This window comes from Arachis duranensis, chromosome 5 (genome assembly GCF_000817695.3).
Source record: "Arachis duranensis cultivar V14167 chromosome 5, aradu.V14167.gnm2.J7QH, whole genome shotgun sequence".
NCBI lineage: Eukaryota > Viridiplantae > Streptophyta > Magnoliopsida > Fabales > Fabaceae > Arachis > Arachis duranensis.
Genome location: NC_029776.3, coordinates 81,315,441 through 81,341,048, shown reverse-complemented (window position 1 = coordinate 81,341,048; position 25,608 = coordinate 81,315,441). Strand labels below are relative to the sequence as shown.

Sequence of the window (25,608 nt, the reverse complement as noted above, 5' to 3'; positions counted from 1 at the left end):
ATTTAAAATTTAATTTTGATTCACTCTAAGCAAAAATAACTACATTAAAATTAATATGAGAAATGTAAAATGACCAATAATATTTTTCCTTTGTATGTCTTATATTTGAATCAACACTAGCCAATTCTCTATTTTCTTCCTACTAAAAATATTGACTTTCTAGTAGTCTCCGAAACATGCATATAAAGAAAAGGTTTGAAATTGTGTAATGCATGCATGAAAATGCAAAACATATATTCAAGATTCTCAAGCGTCAGCTATTACGAACAAAATTGTGGTATATGAGGCCTCTAAAATACATCTCTCCTTTTTAACTTTCGAATAAAAGGTTGCACACTGAAACATGGTTTTCCCTCAAGTTCGAACATGAAATTGGGGATAAAACAGTCAGGAGAGGGCAAAGTTGGGATAAACGAAATCTTTATATTAGCCCATACACAATACACGACAAATGCACATGATTTTGCTTGTTACTTTCAAGTGGAACCTAATCCTCCATGGAGGTGCAAGCAATTCAGAATCACCAATCCATTCATTGTATTTCAGACTCTCAGTTCAGCAGCCAAAATCCCTTTCCTTTGGATAACAAATATATTGAAAGGGGTTCAATGCGATTCATTTGACAAGGCTATTGTGTCTTCAGTGTAAGATCTAAAACTCAGTATCGAAGCATGAAACCATGATTTTAGAAACCATGGATCTAGCAAAAGGGATGTAGCTCAAGCTATACCTGTCAATCAAAATATCAGAAAATATAGTCAGTTTTACAAGAGTGTAACAAAGATGAGGCCATAAATTGAATCATATTGCATCCAATAAATTGAAATGGCCAAACAGGTCTTTTGTTAACTCCATAGATTTTCAGAATCTCTTTTTTGCTTGTGCCAGAAACCAGAAAGTTTGTCATTAGTCCATACAAAATTTTTCTTCAGTTAATGGAATATGTGCCAATTGAACTTATCTAGAATTCTCCCCACAATTGACTCGCACATACAGCACATGTATTTAATGGGCTTAAACAGAAGAAAATATAAAAATAAGTTACATGGAAGGCATTTGGAAACTATAAAATATGACATACCAAATCAGTGCTCCAAACTCCAAAATAATTGCCAGAAGTGTTAGCAACTTGTTATGAACCTGCTCAGTGCAAAGCCAATAAGATGAAATGCCATTTAATAAAAAGAACGTTTTTCCTTTCCTTTTGGTTTTTTCCGCGCTGAAATTAGAAGAATCTAAAGAGATGCACTTTTACTTACATATAGAGCACAGAACAAAGCAATGATCATACTTGCAATGTATATGGCTGTGGCATAGATACGAACAGGATCAAGCATCATTGTGAATTGCCGTTTAGGACCAATGAGGAAGGCTGTGCTGCCATCATAAAAGACTCCAACTTATCATTTGAAGAAATCAAAACAACTATTACACCAAATTTAACAGAACATAAATAAACAAAAGCCATCCAGACTTTTTTGGCTGTAAATTATTGTCAATGTTAATTTAAAATGTTAAACACTTATGGATTAAGATGAAAGAATAAGGTGTAACAAGAAAACAATTAATTTAGTAATAAATACAAAGAGGGACATGGGCATCAATTCCTCAAATGATCAGAGAAGGCAGAGTATACATTCAAGGCACGTATGGGGAAACTATCACTAAAAGACCAGCAATCCCTCAACACTGATCAATCTAGCTACTTACAGCAACTATACAAGAACAACACCAGATTAGATGCACATTATAATGAATGTTCCAAGTGAAAGCAAATTGCCAAGAGTGAATGCTACCGCAAACTTGATTGGTTTGAGAAAAACAAGCATTGACTGTACAATGGTAAAATAAATGACACTACATTAGTTTCTAGCCATGTAGTCAAATATAAGTTGGAGATAAAAACCTAAGATTATACAGAAAGTACCGAAAGAATCATAGTTGTATTCTTCTCTTTTTTTTTTTTTAATAGTAAGATTCTTTTATAGTTCAAAAAGAAAAGGATACAACAAAAGGTTTCATTATGAAGAATAATTTGCACTAAACCAAAAGCTAATATATAGCAGAAATTCTAATTAGAAAGAAAAATCATGCTTCTAGACTTACCAATAGTGTAAAAGTTAATCCAGCCGAAAAGCATATTGCAAAACCATATAACCTCTGCTCATAAACAGAGAGCTTATTAGTCCAACAGTTCACAGATAGAAAGCTTACCGAGTGAAAACAACAAAGGTTTTAAGATGACAAGGATTTCCAGTAAGGAGGAAAACTAGAGGAGGTTGACTCGTTGACACATAATGACATGTTTCAATACAAAATTAAAACAATACAGAAACAATAGCAACGGATTAGGATAAGTCAAACATCAGCTTAAACCATAGAGTTAATAGATCCACTACTCCGGTGGTTCTAATGGGAAAAATCAACAAAATTGGTGCTACATTGCATAAAGTCCTAACAAACCAATCTCCCGCAATAAAAGTAATCTGAATGGGAAACAAGTTCATTATTCAAAAGTCCCGTATATGTAATTCTTGACCCAAACAATAATATTCATCACCTTAGAAACACAATCCGTCAAAATTATCTCTGCTTAGTAACAAAGTCACATCTTACAACACAAACAAGCCTCAAAGTTATACTATACCACTCTTATATAACCTGTATAACTCATAAGTATTCATACCAATAACAAAAGTACTGCATTCATGACTCATCCAGTTCATAGATTTCCTAAGAAATATTTCCCAAAGCATTTTGGTGAAGATATTCATAATTTCTCTACAAACGACCCGCCAACAATTTTCACGCATCACCTAAACTCCAGCATAAATTATCTTCTAACAACACAAAATTCAACACATAACATTTCTAGAACAAAAAGGATATCTCAAGTACCCAGTCGCCATGTCACTTGGTTAATTTCCCAATATGATATCGTCCAAGGACAAAAACACAGCAACATCTTCTTCCTTAAATCATCACTGACCATGCAATTCTCTACCTCTATATTGCATCCAGCTCATTCATAATTAAAGCATTGAAGACCAACCGAAATCTCACTGAGATTAACCCCCTAAGTAGAGCAACCTTTCTCGTCCAACAACACTCAGATCCACAATTTCCATGCATCTATCTACTAAATCAACACTACACACACATCCAAATATAACAACAGTAAAATTAAGCTAAAATATCAAATCCTTTGAACGTTGAAAATGACACAAATGCATAATCACACGCTACGAGATCGCAATGTCAAAAATGCCACAACTGAAGCACAGATCTAGCTAACACTTACATTTCGAAAATCGAATAATCAAATTTCACTCGATTTTTTCCCTTCTATTTTCCTTTCTCAGCTCATAATACGTTGTTTTATCTCAGACACAAAAAACAAGCAACAGAAAACGGTTGAATCGAAACTCGAAATTAATACCTGTTTGGTGGACAAGGTGCAGTTGCGGTTGAATTCGTCCATGAATGCGTAAGAGCTGCTGTCGTCCAATGCAGTAGCTCGCTGCTCTTCGTCTTCGACTTCCATTCCTACCATGATCTTCACTTTCTCGAAGGCTCTGTTCATCGTTTCCATCGTGTTCTCTTCCTCTATCTAACACACTTTCTCGAGAAACAAAAGGAAAATACACCACACGGTTGCTGAGGCACTTTAAATTGCTTCAATTTTCAGAAATTCGTTTCGGAGGTTCGTTCGATGGAGACATCGCAACCACACCACTTCACTGAAACTAAGCTCATGTGGACGAAGACCTTTCTCTCCTCATCGTATTTTTTTCCCTTTGAGAAAACTTTGGAGTGTGGAGTAATCTGAGATACCCGAGTTCGAAGCCTATAACTAAGCCCAAAACATTTGTTTCGAGAAGAAGTATGATTAAAAAAAAAAGTTTTTTAATTCTTGACAAATAAATTTTTGATAAATTAAAAATATAAAAACATCTTTTCCCTTTTAAATTATGACATTTAAATTTTTTCGAAGAATTTATTTATTGGACAAAAAGATTTAGGTATATCGTATTTTACAATATGAACATATTTTCAATTAGTCAATGACTTATTTATCTTTAAATTAAAAAAAAAATTAAGAATAGATTGTTTTGAATTAAAAAAAATTAAGAATGGGTTGTTTTTTTTAATGTTAAAATGTAATCTAATCCATAACTGAAACAATAAAAATTCAATTAAATCCACTCTTAATTAAAACTAAATTATCTCAATAAAAAAATTGGTTAAAGTTAGTTTGAATTACCTGAGTAAATTAAATCTTACTTTTAATAAAAATAGATTAAATCTAAAGTGAGCATAAAATAAAAATTTTTTGACGAAATTCTTTCTGAAAATATTTTTGGAGTCTCTAACGGAATCATTATTAAATTTTTCTTTAATTAGATTTAGTTTTTATAAGAGGTGACATTTTATGTATGTATGTAGACGATGATAAGTAACAATATTTTAAATAATTATTAGATTTTAGCCTATTTTATTCACTTAAAACAATATATTATAATATTTTTAATGAATTTATGTATACTAAAGAAGTTATTTTAATGTTTCATGACATTTATATTATAGACTTAAATTATTGTTAATTTTATTTTTGTAGCAAATTCAAAATATATGTTAGTTAAAAATATTGATATATTAATGTTTTAGTATATTTGGATTTAGATAGATATTATATGTAGGTCAAATTTTGAAAATACCAGAAATTTAAAAATAAAAAATATTTTATCCGAATCTTGCTTTCAAAATATGAAAATCATTATTACTTGCAGGTTGTTAGGATTCGTAAATTAAAAATCAATAGTTCAATAAATTATTAGAAACCTTTTCTTGAAAAAAATTTAGTCACATTCTATTTTTATATACAAAAACTGAACAGAGCTTTCATTCGCATACGTTACATACACTATCAACCGACTGAAGTCTAGTTCAAGCTTTGTTCATCATATCGCATCATCACATTAACGAAGTAAATATCTGTTGATAGCATCTTTGAATATTGCAATGAAGATCAGATATAGTTGTGTTTGGTTTTACAATTTACTGTGTTTGTATGCAAAGGATGCTAGTTCGCTGGGTTCCACCGTCTGAAGGGGCTATCAAACTCAACGTCGATGGAAGTTCAAGAGGAAATCCAGGAAGAGCCGGATGTGGTGGCTTGCTTAGAGATCAATATGGCAACTGCATTGCTGGATTCGTCAGTTATCTTGGTTTCGCCGGCAGCGTTGCAGCGGAACTAGTAGCTATCCGCCATGGTTTGTGGTTGGCGTGGCAGTTTGGGTACAGAAGGGTGGAATGTGAAAGTGATTGCATGGTGGCTCTCGAGATTATTCACGACAATGCCGGAGATTTCCCAGAATTCACAGACATTGTGGAAGAAATTCATCAGTTCATGCTTCTTGAGTGGGATGTCACTATCTACCATGTCATGAGAGAAGCAAATTCGTGTGCTGATTTTCTGGCAAAAGTAGGTTCTTTTTCGAGTTCTGCGTTTTCTCTTTTGAATAGGCCTCCGCCGGAACTCAATCACCTTCTTCTTGCCGACTCCAAGGGTGTTCTTTATTCTAGAGCTTAGTTGTATGAGGTTATAAAAATTGTTGAGCTCTTTCTTCATTATTCCTTGAATTATGCATGGTTGATGTACTCTTTTTCCTCTATTGGATTTTTTCCCAAGCTCCAGGGGTTTTGTCCATAGGGGTTTTTTAAGGAGGCATAACCTACATAAGCCAAGTATCCAAATAGTCGATACCAATCTTGGTGGAACAATGTACTATTCAGAACTATGTAACATATTCAATTTCAATGAAATTACAAAATTTCTGGAGAAATTATTGAATTCTATATTAACTGTTAATAATTGTCAATTATGTTCATTAGTGCTAATGTAATATTTATCAAACCATAGATATATAAATACATAGATCATATATTTGTTTTAAATAAGGCATAGCTAGATCCTCCAATTCAATTTATTTTGCGGCAGTTATCTCTAACTTGACCCTTGGAACCTTCTTTGATATCAAGCAAGTTCATTTTGACCATGGCTTGTTGGAAATCCAAGAAGAATAAGGCTTGGTTTTGGTGCATAAGAGTTGACAAAATTCCTAGTTCTTGGACTAGTGAACAATGTTTGATCGGATGTGAGAACCCCATTGCCGGAGACCAAAGCGTTGAAGTACAAGTTGTCGAAATCATTCCTTGTTTCATCAAAGGGCTGCTCAGCATTGTCACCAGCACTGCATGTTCTGGACAGTGTCTTTGCAAATTCTGAGTTCAAATTTGGATCCACTTTTGTTAGCCTGTTCTTGAAAGAAGAACACCTAGCTACTCCTATTGTGTGAGCCCCTGAAGATTCAAAACCGCAAAACATTATTAAAAATGCTTCCTTGTTGCGTAATCTCTATCAACTAATTATTAAAAATGTTTCACTTAATTATGATATTCATTTTTCATGAAGAAGCATGTATAGATAGAAATAGAAGCATAGGGACATATATGTATATTAATTACCAGAGAGAGCCACCATCTCTTGTGCTGAAAAGCCATGTTGGGCAAACATCTTGATGAGATCAGAAGCATTGAAGTTGGGAGATGGCAGATTAATGGTATCCTCAATTTTGGACCTTGTTCCATCTTTTCTTCCCTTTGGTATGTCATAAACTGGTCCCCCTGCCTGCTCATTGTGCCATTCATAATATATATTAGTATAAAATTAATGGTAAGTAGAAAAATATATAAGTAGGTTGATCTTACAAAGAAAACTGCATCTCTATCTGCTAAAGCAAGAATATCAGCACATGAAACTACTCCAAGGCATTGTCTTTCAAGTTCTTCTTTGATGTCATCTATGATTTCATAGCCTCTCAAAAGGAAAACTAAATGGATATGACAAGTAATTTTAAGCATAAATCAAATAGTATTTTAACATGTTTGGTTTAGTTTTCTGGAACCACAAAACCATGGCTTGAGGCATTCCAAAAAGCATAACTAAAAAGAGAGTAAGAAAGAGTAAGAAAGACACATGCTTACCAATTTGCAAACCTCCATTCTGATATACCTTTAAAAAATTGAATAAAGAGAGTTAACATTAGTCAACCAGGCATATCTTACTATTTGATACACATGTAGTACATAACAAATGCAATTCAAGAAATACACAAGGTTTAACATAGTAGGATACTACGGCATTATGACCCATGTAGCCAACTTTGCGTATAGGATAAGACCTGATTGTTGTTCAGGCTATACTTTTAGTATGATCGAATGAAATGAGGATAAGAAGGAATAAGAATGAGAAGGAATTTAGAGTATCGAAAGTTAGGTAGCACATTTCTACCTATATGCTGTAGCGCTATATTCAGCACTACAGAGCTATAGTGCAGCTTCCCTAAAACAATGAGAATCGTGTTGCATTGTGGATTTCATGTAGCAACTATGGCGGCTGCTATTCTCTGCCTCTACTGATCAGGGAAAATTGAACTTTGACACTACTGATCATTATAGAATTTTTTAATTAGTATATTGCAATGTACTTGAGGGCCGTATTTTTGGGATTGATTAGCACAAGTTTTCTTCCAATCTCTCTGCAAATATGCAACAAAGAAACCATTAGCTGAAAACCATATGTAATTATTAGATGCAGTCTCCTGTCAACATCGATGAATGTTAGGGAGATTGTATCCTCCAAAAGTAAGAACCAAAGTTGTCTTCTACAATTTACAACAACACTTCAGAATTGGTCCCATTATTAGTTTGATTTTGTTGGTGTTAGGCGTACAAGTTACATGCTAGCAAAATTTCAACTAAGCTTTAGTGTAAATAACTAAATATAATGATAATACCATTTTGTCATTATTTTTTCAAATTACCTTCTATCCTCATCAATTTTTTTTGTTGACAGAAAATGGTCCATAAAAATTGAGAGAAATTTAAAAATAATATAATAGAAGATTGATATTATCAGTTAGAGTGTGGGAAAATCCACTCCCATAAGAATGAGTATTGTTGTGTTATATTTAATTTTGTGATCTTAGTTAAATGAAGAACATTGGATGTAATCGTTGGCTTTTTTTTTCTTCCTCCTATATCATCTACCTAATTTGAAATGTAATGATAAACTTTTATGGTCCATAAAGTTTTGTTGTGTTTATTTTTCAGGTTATGTTTATTATTGGAGAATAATTAAATAGACCTGTAAAGATTGCAAACAAACAACTGGTTATCAATCATCCTTGACAATAGTTACTTATCCAACATAAATCAAGAAAAATGTTTATGTTGAAATGAATCGTGCTAAACACAACTTCCAAATCCACATAACTATAGATAGCATGAATGGTTTAACAAAATTGGCATGAATGGTTTAACTAAAATGGCCGGAACCGCGCGAACGCAGGCTCCCGCTACCACAAATTATGACGTAGGCTCCACCACTTGGGTAGACCTTAGAGCAGCACCCCTCCCAAGTGCAATGGAGGTCACTGCCTTAGGCCATGGGCCTTATTGATCGCCCATTGACCCCGTCCAGGTAAGTATATTGCAATTGTCGTCGTACCTTTCATTTTATACTGCATGGCAGCTTTCTCAGAGATATTCCTTCGATCTGGTACTTCAATGTAAATTGTCTTCCTTCCATCAAGTCTTTTACTCAAATCCTCCACTGTTGAATAACAGATTTAGAGTCTCCCAAACAATCAAATACCAATAATCAGCATAGTTTACTGTAACCAAGAAAGTGAAACCATAAACTCTAGGCAGATTTCGAACCTTTTTTATGATTAAAATATCAACATTTGTGTTGCTCTCCGTACAAAAATAGTTCGTGTACTCTCCAAAAAATTTAATTAGGAGAGAGTCGTTTTAATTTTCTTTCTACGTTTTCTCAACTTTCTAGCATCAGGTATTATCAAATTAGAGGTCCAATAACTTTTGTCAATTAGAATGCATCTATGTTGATATGGATGAAAAAAAGATGTTGTATTAACTCTTGAAGCCTCTGGAACATAAAGAAATAATAAACAACTATTACTAAATTATCGTTGAGTTTAAACTTGGCATTGCTGATGGTAACAATCTCTTGAGATAAAATAAACTAGGGATGTGTGCGGATCGGATCGAATTGGATATGGCCAAAAATTCGATCCGATCCGCATTAAAATCATCGGATCGGATCCAATATCCGCAGCTTTTAAGGTTGGATCGTTTACTCTTAAAATAATATTTAACATATTTTTTTTAAATAATAAATTAAAATAATATAACATATATGATAATTATTAATTGAAATAAAACATAAAAAGAATATTTACTTATTTATTTCTTTAATTTTGCGGATACGCGGATATGCGGATCGGATATGCGGATACCAACACAAAATCCGCAATCCGATCCGATTAGTGTGCGGATCCGATACGATCCGATCCGAAAGTCTTGCGGATCGGATCCATATCCGCAATTTTCGAATCGGATTCGGATAAACACCGCGAACATGTGGATCGGATCCGATCCATTGACACCCCTGAAATAAACAGCTCTGAACTGTTAACTCATTCGTACAGGATCAGAAAAAATGGTGCTTCTTGAGAAACAAATTTATTATATGCAAAAAATTAAAAGACTTTAGGTGAGTTCAATGGAAAAATAAATTGTAATCACTGTAGATAATTATACTAATGAGGCACAAAATCCTAATAAATTTAATATTCGAAAAAATCTTTAGTTACACTAATTTAATGTTTAAAAAAATATTTAAATTACATAAACAAACATTAAACTTCACAGAGACTGCGCAAACGCAAATCCCTATTACTACAAATTATGACCTAGGCTCCACCACTTAAGTAGACCTTAGACGGATATCCTTCCAAAGTGCAATGGAAGTCACCAGCCTAGGCCGTAGGCCATAGGTCTTTTTGACTGCCCATTGACCCGTCCAGGTAAGTATCTTGTAATTGTTGTAGTGTCTTCCCTTTCATGTCGTGTTGCAGACTTCTCAGACTCATCTTCACGCTATGTAAGACTTCAATTCCAGACATCTTGCCTCTTGCTTTCAATGTAAGACTTGAATATTTCATTCAATGAAGCCATTGAACAGCTGGTTATTGGTCTCCAGATGTAGTGATTCTCGGCAATAGAACGTGGAAAGGAAAACTTCATATTCCAAAAATGTAGACATTCAGATGTTGGAAGACTATGTTATCTTTACCAAAGCTATTTCAAGGATAGCGAGAAGGATAAGAATTATGATTGCTTAATTTAGTTCCACAAACAAGCCGATCCAGCAAAAGAAAGAAAGTTGAAGAGACCATAATACACACAACAAGAACCGAAAGTGTGAAAGTAGTTGATAACACATTGTTGATAACAAAGTGGATAGAGGTAAAGAAAAAAAAATGGACCTATAAGACCATATTTCCCCTGGGAAAGCCTGAACTCCCTATACCAAAATAATGGCTAACATATTAGCATTATGAATTCCCCAGCTCAAATGTATACCTTCAATCTTGACTACCCTCTTTTTCATTATCCTCGTCGTCATCGTTGTCTTTCAGAAGTTGTTGTAGCAGCTCTTGCTCATACATTTCATCCTCTCTGCACCCGGTTTGCTTATAAAATGTTTCTTTCTGGTCATTCCAGTCATCAGCGATCTTTTTCACAACATCTCCTATCAGTTCCTTATCTTCTGATAGGTGCTTTATGTCTGTAACATCTAAAATATTGCTTGCTTCTTTATCAGGGAGGGGAAAAAACAAAAGGCAAAGAATCAAAATCAGATAAACATATCACAAGTTACCAAAATTACAATGTCATAGAGAACATCGACGCAGAAAGAAAAATGGCTAAGAATGAGGTAGCCATGTTACCTTCTTAAACCAAATAGAGTCATAATGTCATATTATAAATAAACAAGCACTTGGCTTTTGAATAAGCAATTAACTTCAACCTATAGAAAAGGGAAAAATACCTGCAATGGCTACATTCTTGGCCACAGCATATTCCGATGACATTTTCTGCAGCTTTCCAAGGTCAACTTCCATTCCCTGGCAAGTTGAAAGAAGAAAGGAAGTTAAAAGGATACACTGCAGTCAAATAGCTTTTAAATTCTTTTGAGTGCTTTTACTTCCGCTCGAAACCTCAACTCAAGTTGGAGGAGTTAGTTGGCACAAAAAGGCATGTTATACAATTTACAGAGCACCATTTCATGTTGAATGAGCATCTAATAGTAAAACAATAACGAGATTGGATAATTTTTGCAAGTCACAAAGCATGCAGATACTTACAAGGTCCATGTGAACATATCTGTCAATTGGTGTGCTGTGAAATAATCTGTCATGAACCGGGAAAACATGAAAGCAGTGAGGGTTGTTATTATAATCACATTATCATGAATAATAACATGAAAAGGAAAGGAGAAAATATAGCATCAGTCCAATATGGTTATTTACTTTTCATATGCGTGTTTGACACGAGCATCCTGCAATTGTTGGAGTTGGTTAACTGTCTCCGTGACAGAATCAGCCATTAAGTCAACAGCACCAAAAAGGAGAATGTTTCTATCCAGCATTCTTTTTACCAAAGAAGGTACCACTTTAATATCATTTGTTTTTGCATCTACCATAAGGGTTCTGAGTTTCTTTATCTCTCCTGTGTAAATGGACACGCTTAAGCATGTTCTTTAAATGTCAACCATTATTAATAGAAAAAATAAAGAGGAAAAACAAAAAGTACAAAGCATCAAGTTGGACAACGCACAACACATAAAAAATTAAAAACGGCTGTTTCAGTATTCAGTAATAGACCAATCTGATAACACTCATGCTTTATTAAAGAAACACTCATCAACATCATTGCAGCAATCATCTAAATAGCCAGCGTCAGCCTTAAAATATGCATGTGCCTATGCTGCTAACAACATATAACAATGGTAGAAGCTTTTTTCCTGCTAGAGGGGGGTTTTACATGGATTACATGAGGCATGTATGGTTCCAAACAATAAAAGACAATGAAGAGGTTGACAACTTCACATAATACCGTCATTAATATTCATCAACACAAATCAAACATGTCATTGGCCATGATAAAAGTTGATGAGGATAAAAAAAGGAAAAAAGGTTTAGGTCTATAACACCATGAAAGCATAAATGCCCTATATTGAATAGCTAAGTTCTTCATTATGCAATTTTTTCCCCTTTTGAGGAAGTAGACAAGATGCTGGAGCAAGAGCATTTGTAATATTCTGAGTTATATGACACATTATGATTATGAGTACTAAATGACAAACTGTAATCCTATGAAATCACACACACATAAACGTAAATACAAAATGACAATCAAAGTGTTTTGGATAAATCAAATTTTCTCAATCACTACATCAATAAAAAAAAAAGGAACTTGATAAGTATAGAAGAAGCTACAAGACTGGAATTTGAATTGTACAAATTACAAATAGATCATTGAAATGTAAAAAATACTGAGTCTTTGACCAATCAAATTGCATCAAATCACATAAAAGTATATTAATCATAATCATTTAAGCTTAGAAATTAACATACCAAGGGATAGATAGACCTTAAAAGTAGGTTTAAATGGTTGAGTCTCATACAGACAATAGAGGCAATAAAGGCCACCCAATCTGTGTGATAAAGAAGCAGTACCACACATGTAACCTGCACAGGAACATGAAGAAAGGTTGTATACTGAAATAAAGATATAAAGCTAATAAACTGCAAGTTTCTATGCTTGAAAATATCATAATCATCACACAATAGTGGGAGTTTTATAAATATATAAATTTTACTTTAAGTTTGCATCTCTGCCTTTTTACATTTGTGACCTCCACTTGTGGAATTTCTTTCAGGTTTTGGCACAATTTTTTTTTTTTAATAAAAGTTTTGGCACAAAATAAAACCATTGAAAATAAAAATTACCAACACAATTGATTGAAAATTCTAAATTTAAGTAACAAGCTTGTATATCTGTTGAAAACGGTCACCTTAGAATCTAAACACACACCTATACATTGGGCATAGAGTGATTGCATAAAGAAGGTGAGGTTGGTAGAAAGACTAGATTCATAAATGTAGGAGAACTTCTTAGAAAGCCATACTCTCATGTCAGCCAAAGTAGTTGATTCATTCTGCGAATCTTCAAAATCTCTCAGGGAATTGCAGAGTAAAAATTTATGGCTAAAATATCTAATTGAAAAAAAGGATGGGAAGCACCTTGACTTTACAAACAAACCTACACAACTAGTAAACACACAGGTAAGATCTTAATAATACCTGAGTGAATTCAGCAATTAATTCATCAACATCCCGCTTGAAAGAATCAATATTCATAGTTATAGGTATTCAATCTGGGCCTGAAACTTGCACCTGAAGCCATTAAAAGAAGATAAGATGTCATACAGAATCATAAAAGTGATAAACATTGTAACGAAGACACCAAAAGCAATAAGAACATGAATGCAGATTAAACGGGAAAATTCAAGATTCTTAATATAAGTCTGGAAAGTAACAAGAACATGAAAGATTTTTGTGGCAACATCATTAACTTGTCAAAGAAATCGTTGTGTGCATGATATGATAGTGCATCGTCCAATTTGATGAGGTTTCCATCCATCACAATCACAATTCACAAAGCAAGGTAATAGATACTCTCAGAAGATCAGTGAAACTGAACAAACCGTTTTTTCAGCTTGTGGTAAAGTGTCGCACTTAAAAGGTGCAATGTAGGTAGACTAACAAGCATCAGTAACCATTGACCTTGAGGTCACACTTACACCTATACAACTTGACTGTTGCTCCAAGACTACTCATCTTTTTCCCCCTTTTCTTTACGAACTAGCTTATAGTTTTTACAGTAATCACAAGAGTAAAACCAAATCAATTACACACCATTCAATTGCACTCGAAAATTCAGTGTGTTTAAATTAGTAAAACCGAATCAATTGCACACGAACCATTCAAAATCAATATATAATCAACGGTAATAGTGAAGGATTTTATCACCTGCAGGAAGTGGCAGAAGACGGCTTCCAAGTTCCAACGGTGACCCCTCAACCGAACAGAGACAGCAACGGAGCTCGGCGAGATGGCGTAAGAGCTTCACAGCGAGAAGAAGGTGAGAGAGTTCACGGCTTCAGGCGACCGGGTTAGTACTATCTGAACCAGGCCAGTTCAGTTTAGTGTCTGTTTGGATCAGAATTACTCAAACTTGAATTTGAATTAAAGCGATTTTGTATAATTGATTTTAGATACAATTTGGTAATTTTATACTAAAATTGATTTTGATAAAATAAAATTATTTAAATAATATTAATTAAAATTACTTTTAGATAAATAATTAGTTAATTATTAAAAAAATATAATATTAAATATAATATTATTTTTTTAAATATATTTAATTTTTTTATAAAATTATTGGGTTCTAATTTTTTATTATATTTTTATTATTATTTATGATTAATTTTTTATTTAATTTATCATTTTCAACAGAAACAATAATACATATTATAACAAATTAGAATAATAAACAATAAACAAGAATTATAATAACAAATTTTACAATGTCAAACAAAAAAATATTCTATAATTTTTTTAGTATTCTCAGTATTTTTTTATTTAGTATTATTTTAGACTGTAAAATTTTATTACTTATGATTCTATTATTATGTATAGTTAGTTTTTTATTTACTTTGTCATTTTTAATAAGATCAATAATTTATATTATAATAAAATTACAATAACAAATTTAATAAAAAAATCAAAATATAAAAGAAAGTACTAAAAATTGAAAAAAAAATTTAAAATGTTTGAAATGACTTGAAACAAATCTAAAAATTCTTTTGCAAAAATACCAATAACGAATTAACGATCATCAAAGGCTAACGCAGGTTAAAGTAAATGTAGAAGCAACAATTTTTTTGCTTCCAGTAAACACGCTTTTAGATTGCAAAATCACTTCTGCGTTTAGAGGAAAAAGGTTGCCAAACATCAAGAAGCAGCATTCAAAAAATTTCAACGCACTTTTATCCTCTCCAACGTGGTTGCCACACACCCTTAATGGTTAGATCCGTAAATTTGGTTCGATTTGATCAGATTCCAACCGGATAGAATCTTGTACACCGTATAATATAACAATAAAATTTATGCTAAATTTTGAATAATAAATTAATAGTAGGGATAATTAATTTAGTAGTCAATTTTTATTTGTACATGTAATATTTTTAAAATATAATTATGTTAAAAAAAGTGACTAGTCTTTTTTTTAAAATAGAGAGACTCGAACCACAATTAAATGAGTAGAGAGAGACTATATCATTTGAACTATAGTTCATTGGCAACTAGTTTGATTTATGGTTTACTCATGAAGGATTTCTAAGGATGGTCAAAGAAAAATGGAGAGGGTTGAGAGTTCTACAATTCATCGATAAATTAAAGGCTTTGACAGGTCCTTTGGGAAGATGGCGCAGAGACAACTTTGGTGACATGAACAAGAAAATCAAGAAGTTTGAAGAAGAAATTAAAAAAATTGATGACATGGTTGACAATGGGACATATGATGGAACAGTAGAAGCTAGAACGAGAGCCTTAGTTACTTGCTGCGAGAAGTGATATGTGCGGAAAGAAATACACTGGAAGCAGAAGTCGAGGTCTAGGCATGCAATGACACATGGATAAAAATACGAGGTATTTCCATAACTTAGTTTCAGTGAGAATGAGGAATAATAGAATTGATGCTCTAGTCATTAATGAGAGGTTGATAAGGAATCAAGTTAGGATTAAGATTGCCATAAGAGATTTTTACAAGGAGTTATATCATCAAGAGGAGTCCCCGATGGTGGGGTTCAGAGACGGACTGGTGGAAAGGATCGACGAGGAGGATGCTATGGCTCTAGAGATATTGCCAACACTTGAGGAGATTAGAGAGGCAATGTAGGATTGTGAATCGTCCAAGGCTCCAGCAAATAACGGTTACAACATGAATTTTATAAAGAATGTTGGGGCGAAATTGGCTCTGAATTCACGACAGCTGTATTGAGTTTCTTCCAATCTTCAAGGTTGCCAATAGATGGTAATGTAACTTGGGTGGCACTGGCCCTTAAGTTTACTGGTGCTAAGGAAATCAAAGATTTGCGCCTGATTAGCATGGTGGGGTGTGTGTATAAGGTTATCTCGAAGATGCTAGTGAGGAAGATGAGAGCTGTTATGCCTGGATTAGTGGGTGAGACGCAGAGCGCATTTATCAAGGGTCGGAAGATTCATAATGGGGCGCTTATCGCATGTGAAACGGTTCATTGGATCAAAATGAGGAAGTCGGAAGCGGCAATGATAAAGTTAGACTTCCAGAAAGCATATGACAGAGTAAAGTGAAAATTCGTTGACCTCGTGTTGCAGAAGATGGGATTTGGATAAAGATGGAGGGCGTGGGTTTTGGAGTGTGTGAGTTCGTGCTCAATGTCAGTATTGATAAACGGCTCGCCTTCTAACCCGTTCAAGATGGAAAGGGGCTTGCGACAAGGTGATCCTTTGTCTCCGTTCCTTTTTGTACTTGTTGTGGATGTCTTACGTAGAATGCTTGAAGAAGCAGTTAGGAACGGACGCTTATCACCATTGTTGGTTAGAAGAGATTATATTGAGTTGTCGCATCTACAGTTCGCTGATGATACTATTTTGTTCTGCCCTCCTGAAGATGAGACAATCAAGAACTACAAGAGGTTGCTTCGGTGCTTTGAGTTGATGTCAGGTTTAAGTATTAATTTTGAGAAGTCGAGGTTAATTCCTATTAACTGTGATGAGCAATGGGTACGACGTATGTGTAGTGTGTTAGACTACAAGCAAGACTCCCTTCCAGTTAAATATCTGGCCATCTCATTAGGTGCGAACCCAAGGTTGGTTAAGACATGGAAGCTAATAATAGACAAAGTAGAGGAGAAGCTTAGTCTTTGGAAAGCCAAGGCGCTTAATAATGCTGGTAAGTTGGTGCTTATTAAATATGTGTTGAATAGCCTTCCGGTTTATTATTTGAACCTATATAAGATGTCAAAGGCTGTTGCAGAGAAACTGATTTTTTTATATAGAAGATTTTTATGGAGTAAGGAGGATGGGAGGTCTTTTATGGCCTTGGTGAAGTGGGAAGTCGTGCAGGCTCTTAAAAGGTTAGGCGGGTTAGGAGTTGGAAATGCTATGGTATCCAATACAGCCATTTTGTTTAAGTGGTGGTGGCGGTTTTCTAAGGAAGAGTGTCCGTTGTGGAAGAAGGTGGTTTGCTCTTGTAATAACTTGAATCTAAATGAGCTTCTATCCTCTTGGAGATTACCTGAGTAGGGGGATCCGTGGAAGGACATTTGTCAACTACAGTTCAAGAATCAAGAAGTTAGGCAGAAGATGATTACTGGATTGGCTATGGAGATGGGTGATGCGAGACGTACTTGGTTTTGGGAGGATGTCTGGATTATTGGAGGGTCTCTGAATGATCGATTTCCAAGGCTCTTCTCTATTTCAAACTAAAGAGGATCACTGATAGGAGATTGTGGATTTTGGGATGGGTTAGCTTGGATATGGAACTACCAATGGAGGCGGAAATTGTTCCAATGGGAGTTGGATCTAGTGAACCAGTTTCACAATACTTTTGAGAATAGTCAAACTTGCACTTGGGAGAGAGGATAGAATTGTGTGAAAATATGATAAACAAGGTGTTTTTTCTACTAACTCATTTATGCAGTGTTGCAGGTAAAAATGGCTCCGGAGGATATATCAAGTTATACCTTTACTAGGTCAATTTGGAAAGGACTTGTCCCTCCTAGGGTGGAGTTATTTGTTTGGTTTGGATTGAGTGGCTGGGTTACTTAATACGAAGGAGAGATTGCGTCGGTTCAGGGTTATTAACCAAGAAGATTCTCTATGTGTCTTATGTAAAATAGGCGATGAAAATGATTACCACTTGTTTTTTTACTGTAATTTTTTTTAACAGGTTTAGTGTGCTTGGATATCTCATGTTAGTTTACAATGGATATGTCCAGGTACAATCAATGAGCATTTTTAGAGTTGGACTGAGGTATCAATTAACAAGAAAGAGCGCAAGATATAGATGATGTGCTTTTGTGCCATTATGTGGAACATTTGGTTGGAACGAAACCAGAGAATTTTTCAGAATAAAAAAAAAGGAGCAAAGGAGATTATAAACTTATTTGTTCAAAACTACACTGAGTAGTTAAGTGCTGACCTCTTTAACTATTGATGGCAATACCAAAAATGACAGAAAAATTTTATGATTAGATCGGTTGGTTCGATTATTATTTATTGTTTTGTATTTTTAATATTGTCTTTGTTCCACTTCTTATGTTAAACTTTTTCTTTAAAAAAAACTAGTTTCTTTCTTTAAGGAAACTAAAGACGATTTCAAGAACAAATTCTAAAAACATTTGAATCCGAATTCTTTATGCGCAATGTCACAGGAATATCGTCATAGTTGATTCTCTACTACTGAGCAACCAACATTAATTCGATTTCGTTATTGTGATCCTTAAATATAGAACATAATGTCTTTCTTCTATTTCTTAAAACTAGAAAGGGGGTTGGTTACTTATGAAATTCATATTTTCAATATATCTTAGAACAATTCCATGTACATCTTTTATTAGTGAGTTTTTTACATCTACTCCAATAGGCCTAATGAGATAGAATTCCCATCAAGGCCATTCTAACATCAATCAAACTTTTATGCAGAACATTTACTCTTCCCTCTATAATCTCTCCAATTCATTGCACCTTCTCTTTACTCTCTCAACACAAGATTCCACTAACATCTTATTTCCCTTTTTACCCTTCATCAACTCCTTCAATTCTTTTGATGCATCCAACAACTCATTCATCAACAAACACCCATATGCATATTTCCCCATCTTATCAAACTCTTGAACAAATCTCAACCATGACAAAGAACTTGTTCTAGGGTGAGACTTCTTCATCAAATTCAAGGGTATTGACCTAATTTTTGATGAATCAAATGAAAGTCCAAGTTCAAGAAACTTGCACCCCATTAAGGCCATAGCCTTAGAACTAAACAAAACATCATTCAACATTCTTTCATGGTTACGTATTAGTCTTTTCTTCAACACTCTCCTACTCAAGCTAGATCCATGCTTCTCCATTGCTTTGAACCTCTTCTCCATGCCATGGCATGAATCTAAATGCTCCGATGCGCGCGCCGTCGCCGCACAATTCGGCCTTCCGCTCCCAACTTCAATCAAATGTGCAACAATTTTCAATGAGTCCACATAGTTCTTCATGTGGCCTAATTTTTTAACATGATGATTGAATGCATCAAGAATCTCAATGTTGCTATCTAGATAATCTTCGGCAGCTACACGATCCTTGTCATCTTCGAAATTAGAAGTGTTCTTCAAAAGTGAACCCAATGCAATTTTTTGTGTGGTGATGGCTGCATCAAGAAAATGTGCCAAACCAATTTCACCACTACTAGTAGTACTATTGCCTAGTGATAACTCGAGTGTGTCTAACTCCGTCGAGAGTACTTGGTCGAATTGTGTTGGCACCGGTGATGGTGCAACAGTTGCTGCAGCGGGCGCCTTCGGCTGAATCCGGCGAAAGGGGAGGTACCTTAGGATGGATGACGGTGATGCTTTCATGGTTGTGTCTTTTTTATTAACCAAGTGTACGATACATTACATGACCAAATTTGAGGTGCAACTTTGGGCTATATATAAAGCAATTAAGCAACAATGGTGAGATACGTGTCAATGTTGCATTGAATATATAATAATAATGCAAGGTGAATATGATATGATCATTAAGAAATTAAATTAAATGCCATGGGTGTAACTGGAAAAGGGATCAGGATGGGACCCATTTGATTGAAAGTTGTGCCCTCAAAATTAGTAGTTAAATTAGATAGATAATGGGATTATGGTTGTTCTTCAAATTAATTTAAGTACTAATATTACGTGAGTTAATACTCAATTTAATTTTTAAAAATTAAAGTCGGATCTAATTTAATTATTAAAATTTTAATGAATTTAAATTGAATTACTAAAAAAAGAACTATTTTAATATGTTTTTTTTTAATAGTCATAATTAAATATAAAAATTAATATATATTTTTTATAAATATCATATTTTTATGTTTTTTAATAAATAATTTAACTGTAAAAAATTATTTCTCAATTTTGATACTCATTTTAGTTATTTGTTTTTAACTTATTCCATTATTTCTCTTTTTTGTTGAGCTCTGTCAATTTTAGCATCGCACTGTTCTCAGTTTGAGATTATACTACTCATTTTTCATTTTCAAAATTTCAGTTTATTCTTCAATTTCAAGATCTTATCTCGTGTTGTTGAAAATTTTTGTTGAGAATTTTTTATGATCAATAAGTATCAAAATAAATAATATTTTTGACGGTTAATAAATATCACAAAAAATATATTCTCAATTTTTTTATAATTACTTATATGTTAAAAATACTATTTTTAACAAAACTTTTATTAACATATTTCTATAGTTAAAATAATGTCAAAATTTATTTTTTGACAAATTTTAATATTTTTTACACATATAATCCTAAAAAATAGTCTATATTATTGTAGTGAATTTTAAAACTTATAATGGTAATTCACATTTATTTTTGAGCTAATTTTTATTAACAACGTATTAATTTAGTACATTAATTTATTACAATTTAGATTAGTCGTCTAAATTTTACGTGATCAAAATTAGTAAATTAATATGTAAAATTTAATATACCATTTACAAAAATCAATTTAAAAACTAATGTAAATTGTTATTATAAATTTTAAAAGTTAAATTAAATCAATCATAATTTTAGAAATTAATTTAAGTCTAATATCAAATTTTAAGAATCAAATTGAATATTAATTCAATATTACATGTATAAGATTACATTGTATTGTGATAAGCTTTTTTGTAAAAAATCTTGGCTTTTCAGAGTAAAGAAACCAAGGTGAAAAGTTTTTTTTATGTAAAATTAAGATTTTTATGCTTTTGGTAAATTAAAGCTGCATGGTTATATACTATTGATTTTTCAAATAATTATTATTTTAAAATCCTAAAATAATTTATCGTAGTTTAAATTATATATAACTACGTACAGTATTAAAACTATTTAGTCTTACTTTGTTGTTGGTATAAAATGGTTTATTTTAATAATGTATTATAATGAATATTTCTAGCTAATTCTATTGGTGAATAATTAATATTGTAATAAAATTATTTTTTTTAGAAGTAAAAGAGTTTAACACAATAAAGTGGAACAAAATAAAAGAAACAAAAATTCATAACGCTAAAAATAATAATCCTTAGCCATCTTTAATATTGTCATCAATAACCACAGAATTTACCACCAATCCACTCATCGTAACTTGTAAAGGATCTTTTAATAATGTCCACGACAATTGAACCTTAATTTTCGAAGATTCTATCATTTCTTTCTAGCCAAATTGTTCAGGTGACCGCAAAAAAGTCAACCAACCACGCTTCCGTTCCATCTTTCTCACTGATATATCCGTCCAACTTTCATAGTGTTGCTTGAGCGTACTTGGAATAGTCTATATCCTTCCAAGAGCGAACAACCACCACACCTACCAAGTGAGCTCACAACTAATGAACAAGTGAAAAGCAGTTTCAATAAACTTGTGACATAAAATACACATGTTATCATTCTGGCCAATAACACCTAATCTACACAGTATTTTCCTTATATTTACCCTACCAACCAGTGCAAACCAAGTAAACAACTCAACCCTTGGTGGGACGAATCCTCTCTAAATAGTACTAGTGAAACTATAACTTGTGATATCTGCCGGAAGTACCTCTACCTGCAATACCTGCACAAAGGAGTTAGTAGAATAAACATTCTTTTTATCAAATTTTTAGACCACTCTATCCTCTCTCTGAGTTGTCAGTTTCACTAATTGTAGAACCGCATGAAGCTGGTTTATTAATTCCAACTCCCATTGAAATAACTCTCGTCGCCACTGAAAATTTCAAATCCATTCTAATCCATCCTAAAACCCACAATCCCCTATGATAGATCCTTGAAGATTTGAGACCGAGAAAAGTTTTGGAAAAATAACTTTCAGAGCACCACAAGGTAACCAGCTATCCTCCCAAAAGCGGATTATCCTGACATCCCCTAGTTCTATAGCCAAGCCTCTCATCATCTTCTCTCTCACTTGTGGCTCCCTGATTTGTAGTTGACAAATATCCTTCCAAGAACCCCCTCTTTTAGGCATAGGCTGATCACAAATCATCTTAGAAAATTTTATGTTATTACAGGAACATACAATTTTCTTTCAAATTGGACAATCCTTTTTCAAAAATCTCCACCACCACTTGAATAGGAGCGCTGTATTCCAAATTACTACGTTACCAACTCCCAAACCTCCTGCCTTTTGGGGTCCTGTACAACTTTTCATTTCACTAGAGGCATCCCCTCCCTCCCGTCCTCCTTACTCTACAAAATTTTTTCTGTAAGGATATTATTTTTTTTGCTACTACCTTCGCCATTTTATACAAGCTGAGATAGTAAATAGGCAGGCTATTAAGAACAGATTTAATGAGAACCAACTTAACCGCTTTATTCAGAGACTTTGTTTTCCACAGACTTAGGTTTTCTTCTACCTTGTCAATCACTGATTTTCATGTCTTGACCAGCCTTGGATTTGCTCCCAGAGAAATACCAAGATATCTGAAAGGTAAATACGTCTCTTTACATCCCCAACATTCGACATATCTGTCATGCCCAACTCTGCTCACAATTAACGGGGATCAAGCTGGACTTGTCAAAATTAATACTCATTCCTGACATCATCTCAAAGCAGCACAGCAACCACTTATAGTTTCTGATCGTCTCTTCTTCAGAAGGACAAACAAGTATAGTATCATCCACAAACTGCAAATGTGACAACACAATGTTATCCCTTCCAACCAACAACAGAGTAATGCGTTCATTTCGCACTGCCTCTCTAATCATCCTATGTAGAACATCCACAACAAGCATAAATAGAAAGAGAGAAGGAGGATCCCCTTGTTGTAAACCCCTTTCCATTTTGAAGGGCTTAGAAGGCGAGCTATTTATTAGGACCGACATAGATGCATAACACACACACACTCTTTTATCCACGCCCTCCATCTACGGCCAAACCCCATCTTCTGCAAAACAATATCTACAAAACTCCACTTGAATCGATCATAAGCCTTTTGGATGTCTAGTTTAATACTTGCCGAGCTTTTTTTCTTTAACTTCAACCATTGCACAATTTCACATGCAATCAAAACCCCATCATGTATCTTTCTACCCTGCACAAAAGCACTCCGTGTTTCTCCTACCAACCCTGGCATTATTTTCCGTATCTTCTGAACCAGGATCTTTGATATAACCTTATAAACACAACCCATCATACTAATCAGCCTAAGGTCCTTGATTTCTTTAGTGTCGACAAACTTTGGCGCCAAAACCACCTAAGTAACATTCGCATTCCTAGGTAAAACAGCTGACTGAAATTCATATTATACCTATCACTGCCTGGTGTCTTAGTTGACTCACAATCCCAAACTGCATCCTTAATTTTCTTATTAGACGGCATCCATTTCAACTCTACTGCCTCCTCCTCAGTTATCCGGTTAACCATCCCATCATGGAATCCTATTGCCGGCGAGGTCTCCTGATGAAATAAATTCTTATAAAAGTCTCTGATAGCAACCTTAATCCTTACTTGATTTCTCACTATCCTCCCATGAATCAGTAAAGACTTAATCCGATTGTTTCTCCTTCGAGTTGAGGCTAAATTGTGAAAATAGCGGGTGTTCTTATCCATCTCCTTGACATGTCTGGATCGCGACATCTGTTTGTAATGTAACTCTTTTCTGATATATCATTTCTTACAAGAACTCACCAACACCCTCCTTCTTGCTTCCACAGTTCCATTAACAATCCCATTGCTAACCATATCATCTACTTTCTTTATCTCTTCTTCAAACTTCATAATTTTCATATCAATGTCCCTAAATTCTCCTTATGCCATTTACTCAGTAGGACCATCAAAGCCTTCATCTTGTCAATAAATTGTACGTCGCCCGAATTTCTCCACTCTTCCTTTACCATCCTAAAAAAACTCTCATGAGTAAACCAAGCATCCAGACTCCGAAAAAGGTCTCGACCCCCTCCCAATATTATGATATCCACAATCAATAGACAGTGGTCTGATAAACCTCTCAAACCTCCTCTAAACCTTGTTTTGGGAAACTCTTCCAACCACTCCAAACTAACTAGCATTCTATCAATGCGGCTACACGACTGACCCCTAAACCATGTGAACATACGATCAGTAAGTGCAAGGTCCAAAAGCTCCATATCCTGAATCCAAAATTTAAACTCAGCTGTAGTCACTATCAAAGTGGTAATTTCTTTCTTCTCTTCTACCTTAACAACCTCATTAAAGTCCCTCAAATAACAAAAAATTACTTGACAAAGTTTAGATAAAAAGCTCAACTCTTCTCACATAATAAGCTTCTCTTTCTTTTGATGCACCACCATACACTAAACAAAAAACATACTTAAAATTATTTTTTAGCACCATACTATTCACACACAATCATCTCTCCCTTTTATAATAGTTGCTCCTCTAAAAAATCGTTTTATTCAACATCAACAAAATTATTTTATGGTGCGACATGTTACAATTCATTAACAATCTTTTTCTTACTGGTTATATTGTCTATTATGAGAATTATATACTTATATTTGTCCTTATTGATATGTTAATTTTTTTCACATAATAAATTTTAGAAGATTTTTGAAGTTTATGTTTAAAAAATATTGTACTCTATTAAACTGATTTAACAAACAGTAATATTTATTTTTTTAAGTTTTATTTAGAATAATACTAAAAAATCATTAATAAATCAACACAATAATTAAATGTTATGTATTAATAGACACTAAGATATTTATTTGTTTATTTTTTTATTTATTAAAGGTGTATAAAAATAATAAAACCAGAATTAGTTATTATGACAAATTGTTTATATATAATTTAATCTCAGAAAATAACTAACCAAAAAAGATCCTTTTTATAAATTATATATAATAAATAATAGTAGTTTAAAAAAAAAGTTATCTATTAATCTACACTTTTTTTTTTCCCTAACTTAGCCAAAGAGATTAGAGAGTGAACTGTATTTAACATTTTAACTACCAAAGGGTACGTGCTTGAGCAAGAAGGTGCCATGTGTTTAATTGTACTGTAGAACCCATAAATTCGTATTTATAGCGCACTGCCTCCAATTATTGGTGCAATTCACTGCAACCCATCCTTTGCTCACTTCATTAGTCATTACTCATTACCATTCCTGTGATTATTGATTGGAATAATTTTTTAGCAGGTGCTCCTTAATTGCTTGTGAAGTAAAATTTTGATGTTTTATGATAAAAATATGATTATTATATAAACAAAAAATCTAGAGTGTTATTTTTTGAGATTGGCCAAGCATAAACTAAAACTCCCTTTTTATTGGCTTAATTATAACACTTTACTATAAATTGATATTACT

The 25,608-nt window shown here is 33.5% G+C and overlaps 3 protein-coding genes and 2 non-coding genes across 7 annotated transcripts; all 5 read right to left on the bottom strand.

The window, feature by feature from the left end:
- Nucleotides 1-209: 209 nt before the first annotated feature.
- Nucleotides 210-3,828, bottom strand: LOC107489742 (uncharacterized). The gene is made up of 6 exons (XM_016110500.3): nt 3,440-3,828; nt 2,107-2,160; nt 1,761-1,832; nt 1,260-1,379; nt 1,082-1,140; nt 210-730 (listed from the first exon to the last, which is right to left on the bottom strand). Exons 1-6 carry the CDS (start codon nt 3,590-3,592, stop codon nt 652-654), a joined length of 537 nt encoding a protein of 178 aa, XP_015965986.1. The 5' UTR covers nt 3,593-3,828; the 3' UTR covers nt 210-651.
- Nucleotides 3,829-5,849: 2,021 nt separating this feature from the next.
- On the bottom strand, nt 5,850-7,245 carry LOC107489722 (peroxidase 47-like). Its single transcript, XM_052262343.1, is given in 4 exon segments — nt 5,850-6,099; nt 6,101-6,363; nt 6,529-6,691; nt 6,772-7,245. Coding segments are annotated over 4 exon segments (696 nt in total). The 5' UTR covers nt 6,925-7,245; the 3' UTR covers nt 5,850-5,982.
- Nucleotides 7,246-8,392: 1,147 nt separating this feature from the next.
- LOC127748029 (U1 spliceosomal RNA) lies at nt 8,393-8,553 on the bottom strand. The gene has a single exon (XR_008009972.1). It is a non-coding gene; the product is annotated as a U1 spliceosomal RNA (small nuclear RNA).
- Nucleotides 8,554-9,794: 1,241 nt separating this feature from the next.
- On the bottom strand, nt 9,795-9,961 carry LOC127747814 (U1 spliceosomal RNA). The gene has a single exon (XR_008009761.1). It is a non-coding gene; the product is annotated as a U1 spliceosomal RNA (small nuclear RNA).
- Nucleotides 9,962-10,237: 276 nt separating this feature from the next.
- On the bottom strand, nt 10,238-14,206 carry LOC107489737 (uncharacterized). 3 transcript variants are annotated; one of them, XM_052262266.1, is made up of 7 exons: nt 14,028-14,206; nt 13,299-13,391; nt 12,586-12,683; nt 11,463-11,678; nt 11,298-11,343; nt 10,982-11,057; nt 10,238-10,744 (listed from the first exon to the last, which is right to left on the bottom strand). In XM_052262266.1, exons 2-7 carry the CDS (start codon nt 13,353-13,355, stop codon nt 10,515-10,517), a joined length of 723 nt encoding a protein of 240 aa, XP_052118226.1. In that variant the 5' UTR covers nt 13,356-13,391; nt 14,028-14,206; the 3' UTR covers nt 10,238-10,514. The 3 variants fall into 3 exon arrangements, with proteins under 3 accessions (XP_052118226.1, XP_052118227.1, XP_052118225.1); XM_052262267.1 differs by lacking the exon at nt 14,028-14,206 and having other exon boundaries at nt 11,463-11,661; nt 12,570-12,683; nt 13,299-13,341; XM_052262265.1 differs by lacking the exons at nt 13,299-13,391; nt 14,028-14,206 and adding an exon at nt 13,030-13,276 and having other exon boundaries at nt 11,463-11,661; nt 12,570-12,683.
- Nucleotides 14,207-25,608: the final 11,402 nt, after the last annotated feature.

Coding starts and splice junctions, on each gene's coding strand:
- LOC107489742 (XM_016110500.3), bottom strand. CDS start 3,592: ATGGAAACGATGAACAGAGCCTTCGAGAAAGTGAAGATCATGGTAGGA. Junction 1,833..2,106: donor GATTAACTTTTACACTATTG/GTAAGTCTAGAA, acceptor ACCATTGTACAG/TCAATGCTTGTTTTTCTCAA. Junction 1,141..1,259: donor CTTTGTTCTGTGCTCTATAT/GTAAGTAAAAGT, acceptor TGCACTGAGCAG/GTTCATAACAAGTTGCTAAC.
- LOC107489737 (XM_052262265.1), bottom strand. CDS start 13,129: ATGAGAGTATGGCTTTCTAAGAAGTTCTCCTACATTTATGAATCTAGT. Junction 12,684..13,029: donor ACTCTATGCCCAATGTATAG/GTGTGTGTTTAG, acceptor GTTCCTGTGCAG/GTTACATGTGTGGTACTGCT. Junction 11,058..11,297: donor GATATGTTCACATGGACCTT/GTAAGTATCTGC, acceptor TCAACTTGCCAG/GGAATGGAAGTTGACCTTGG.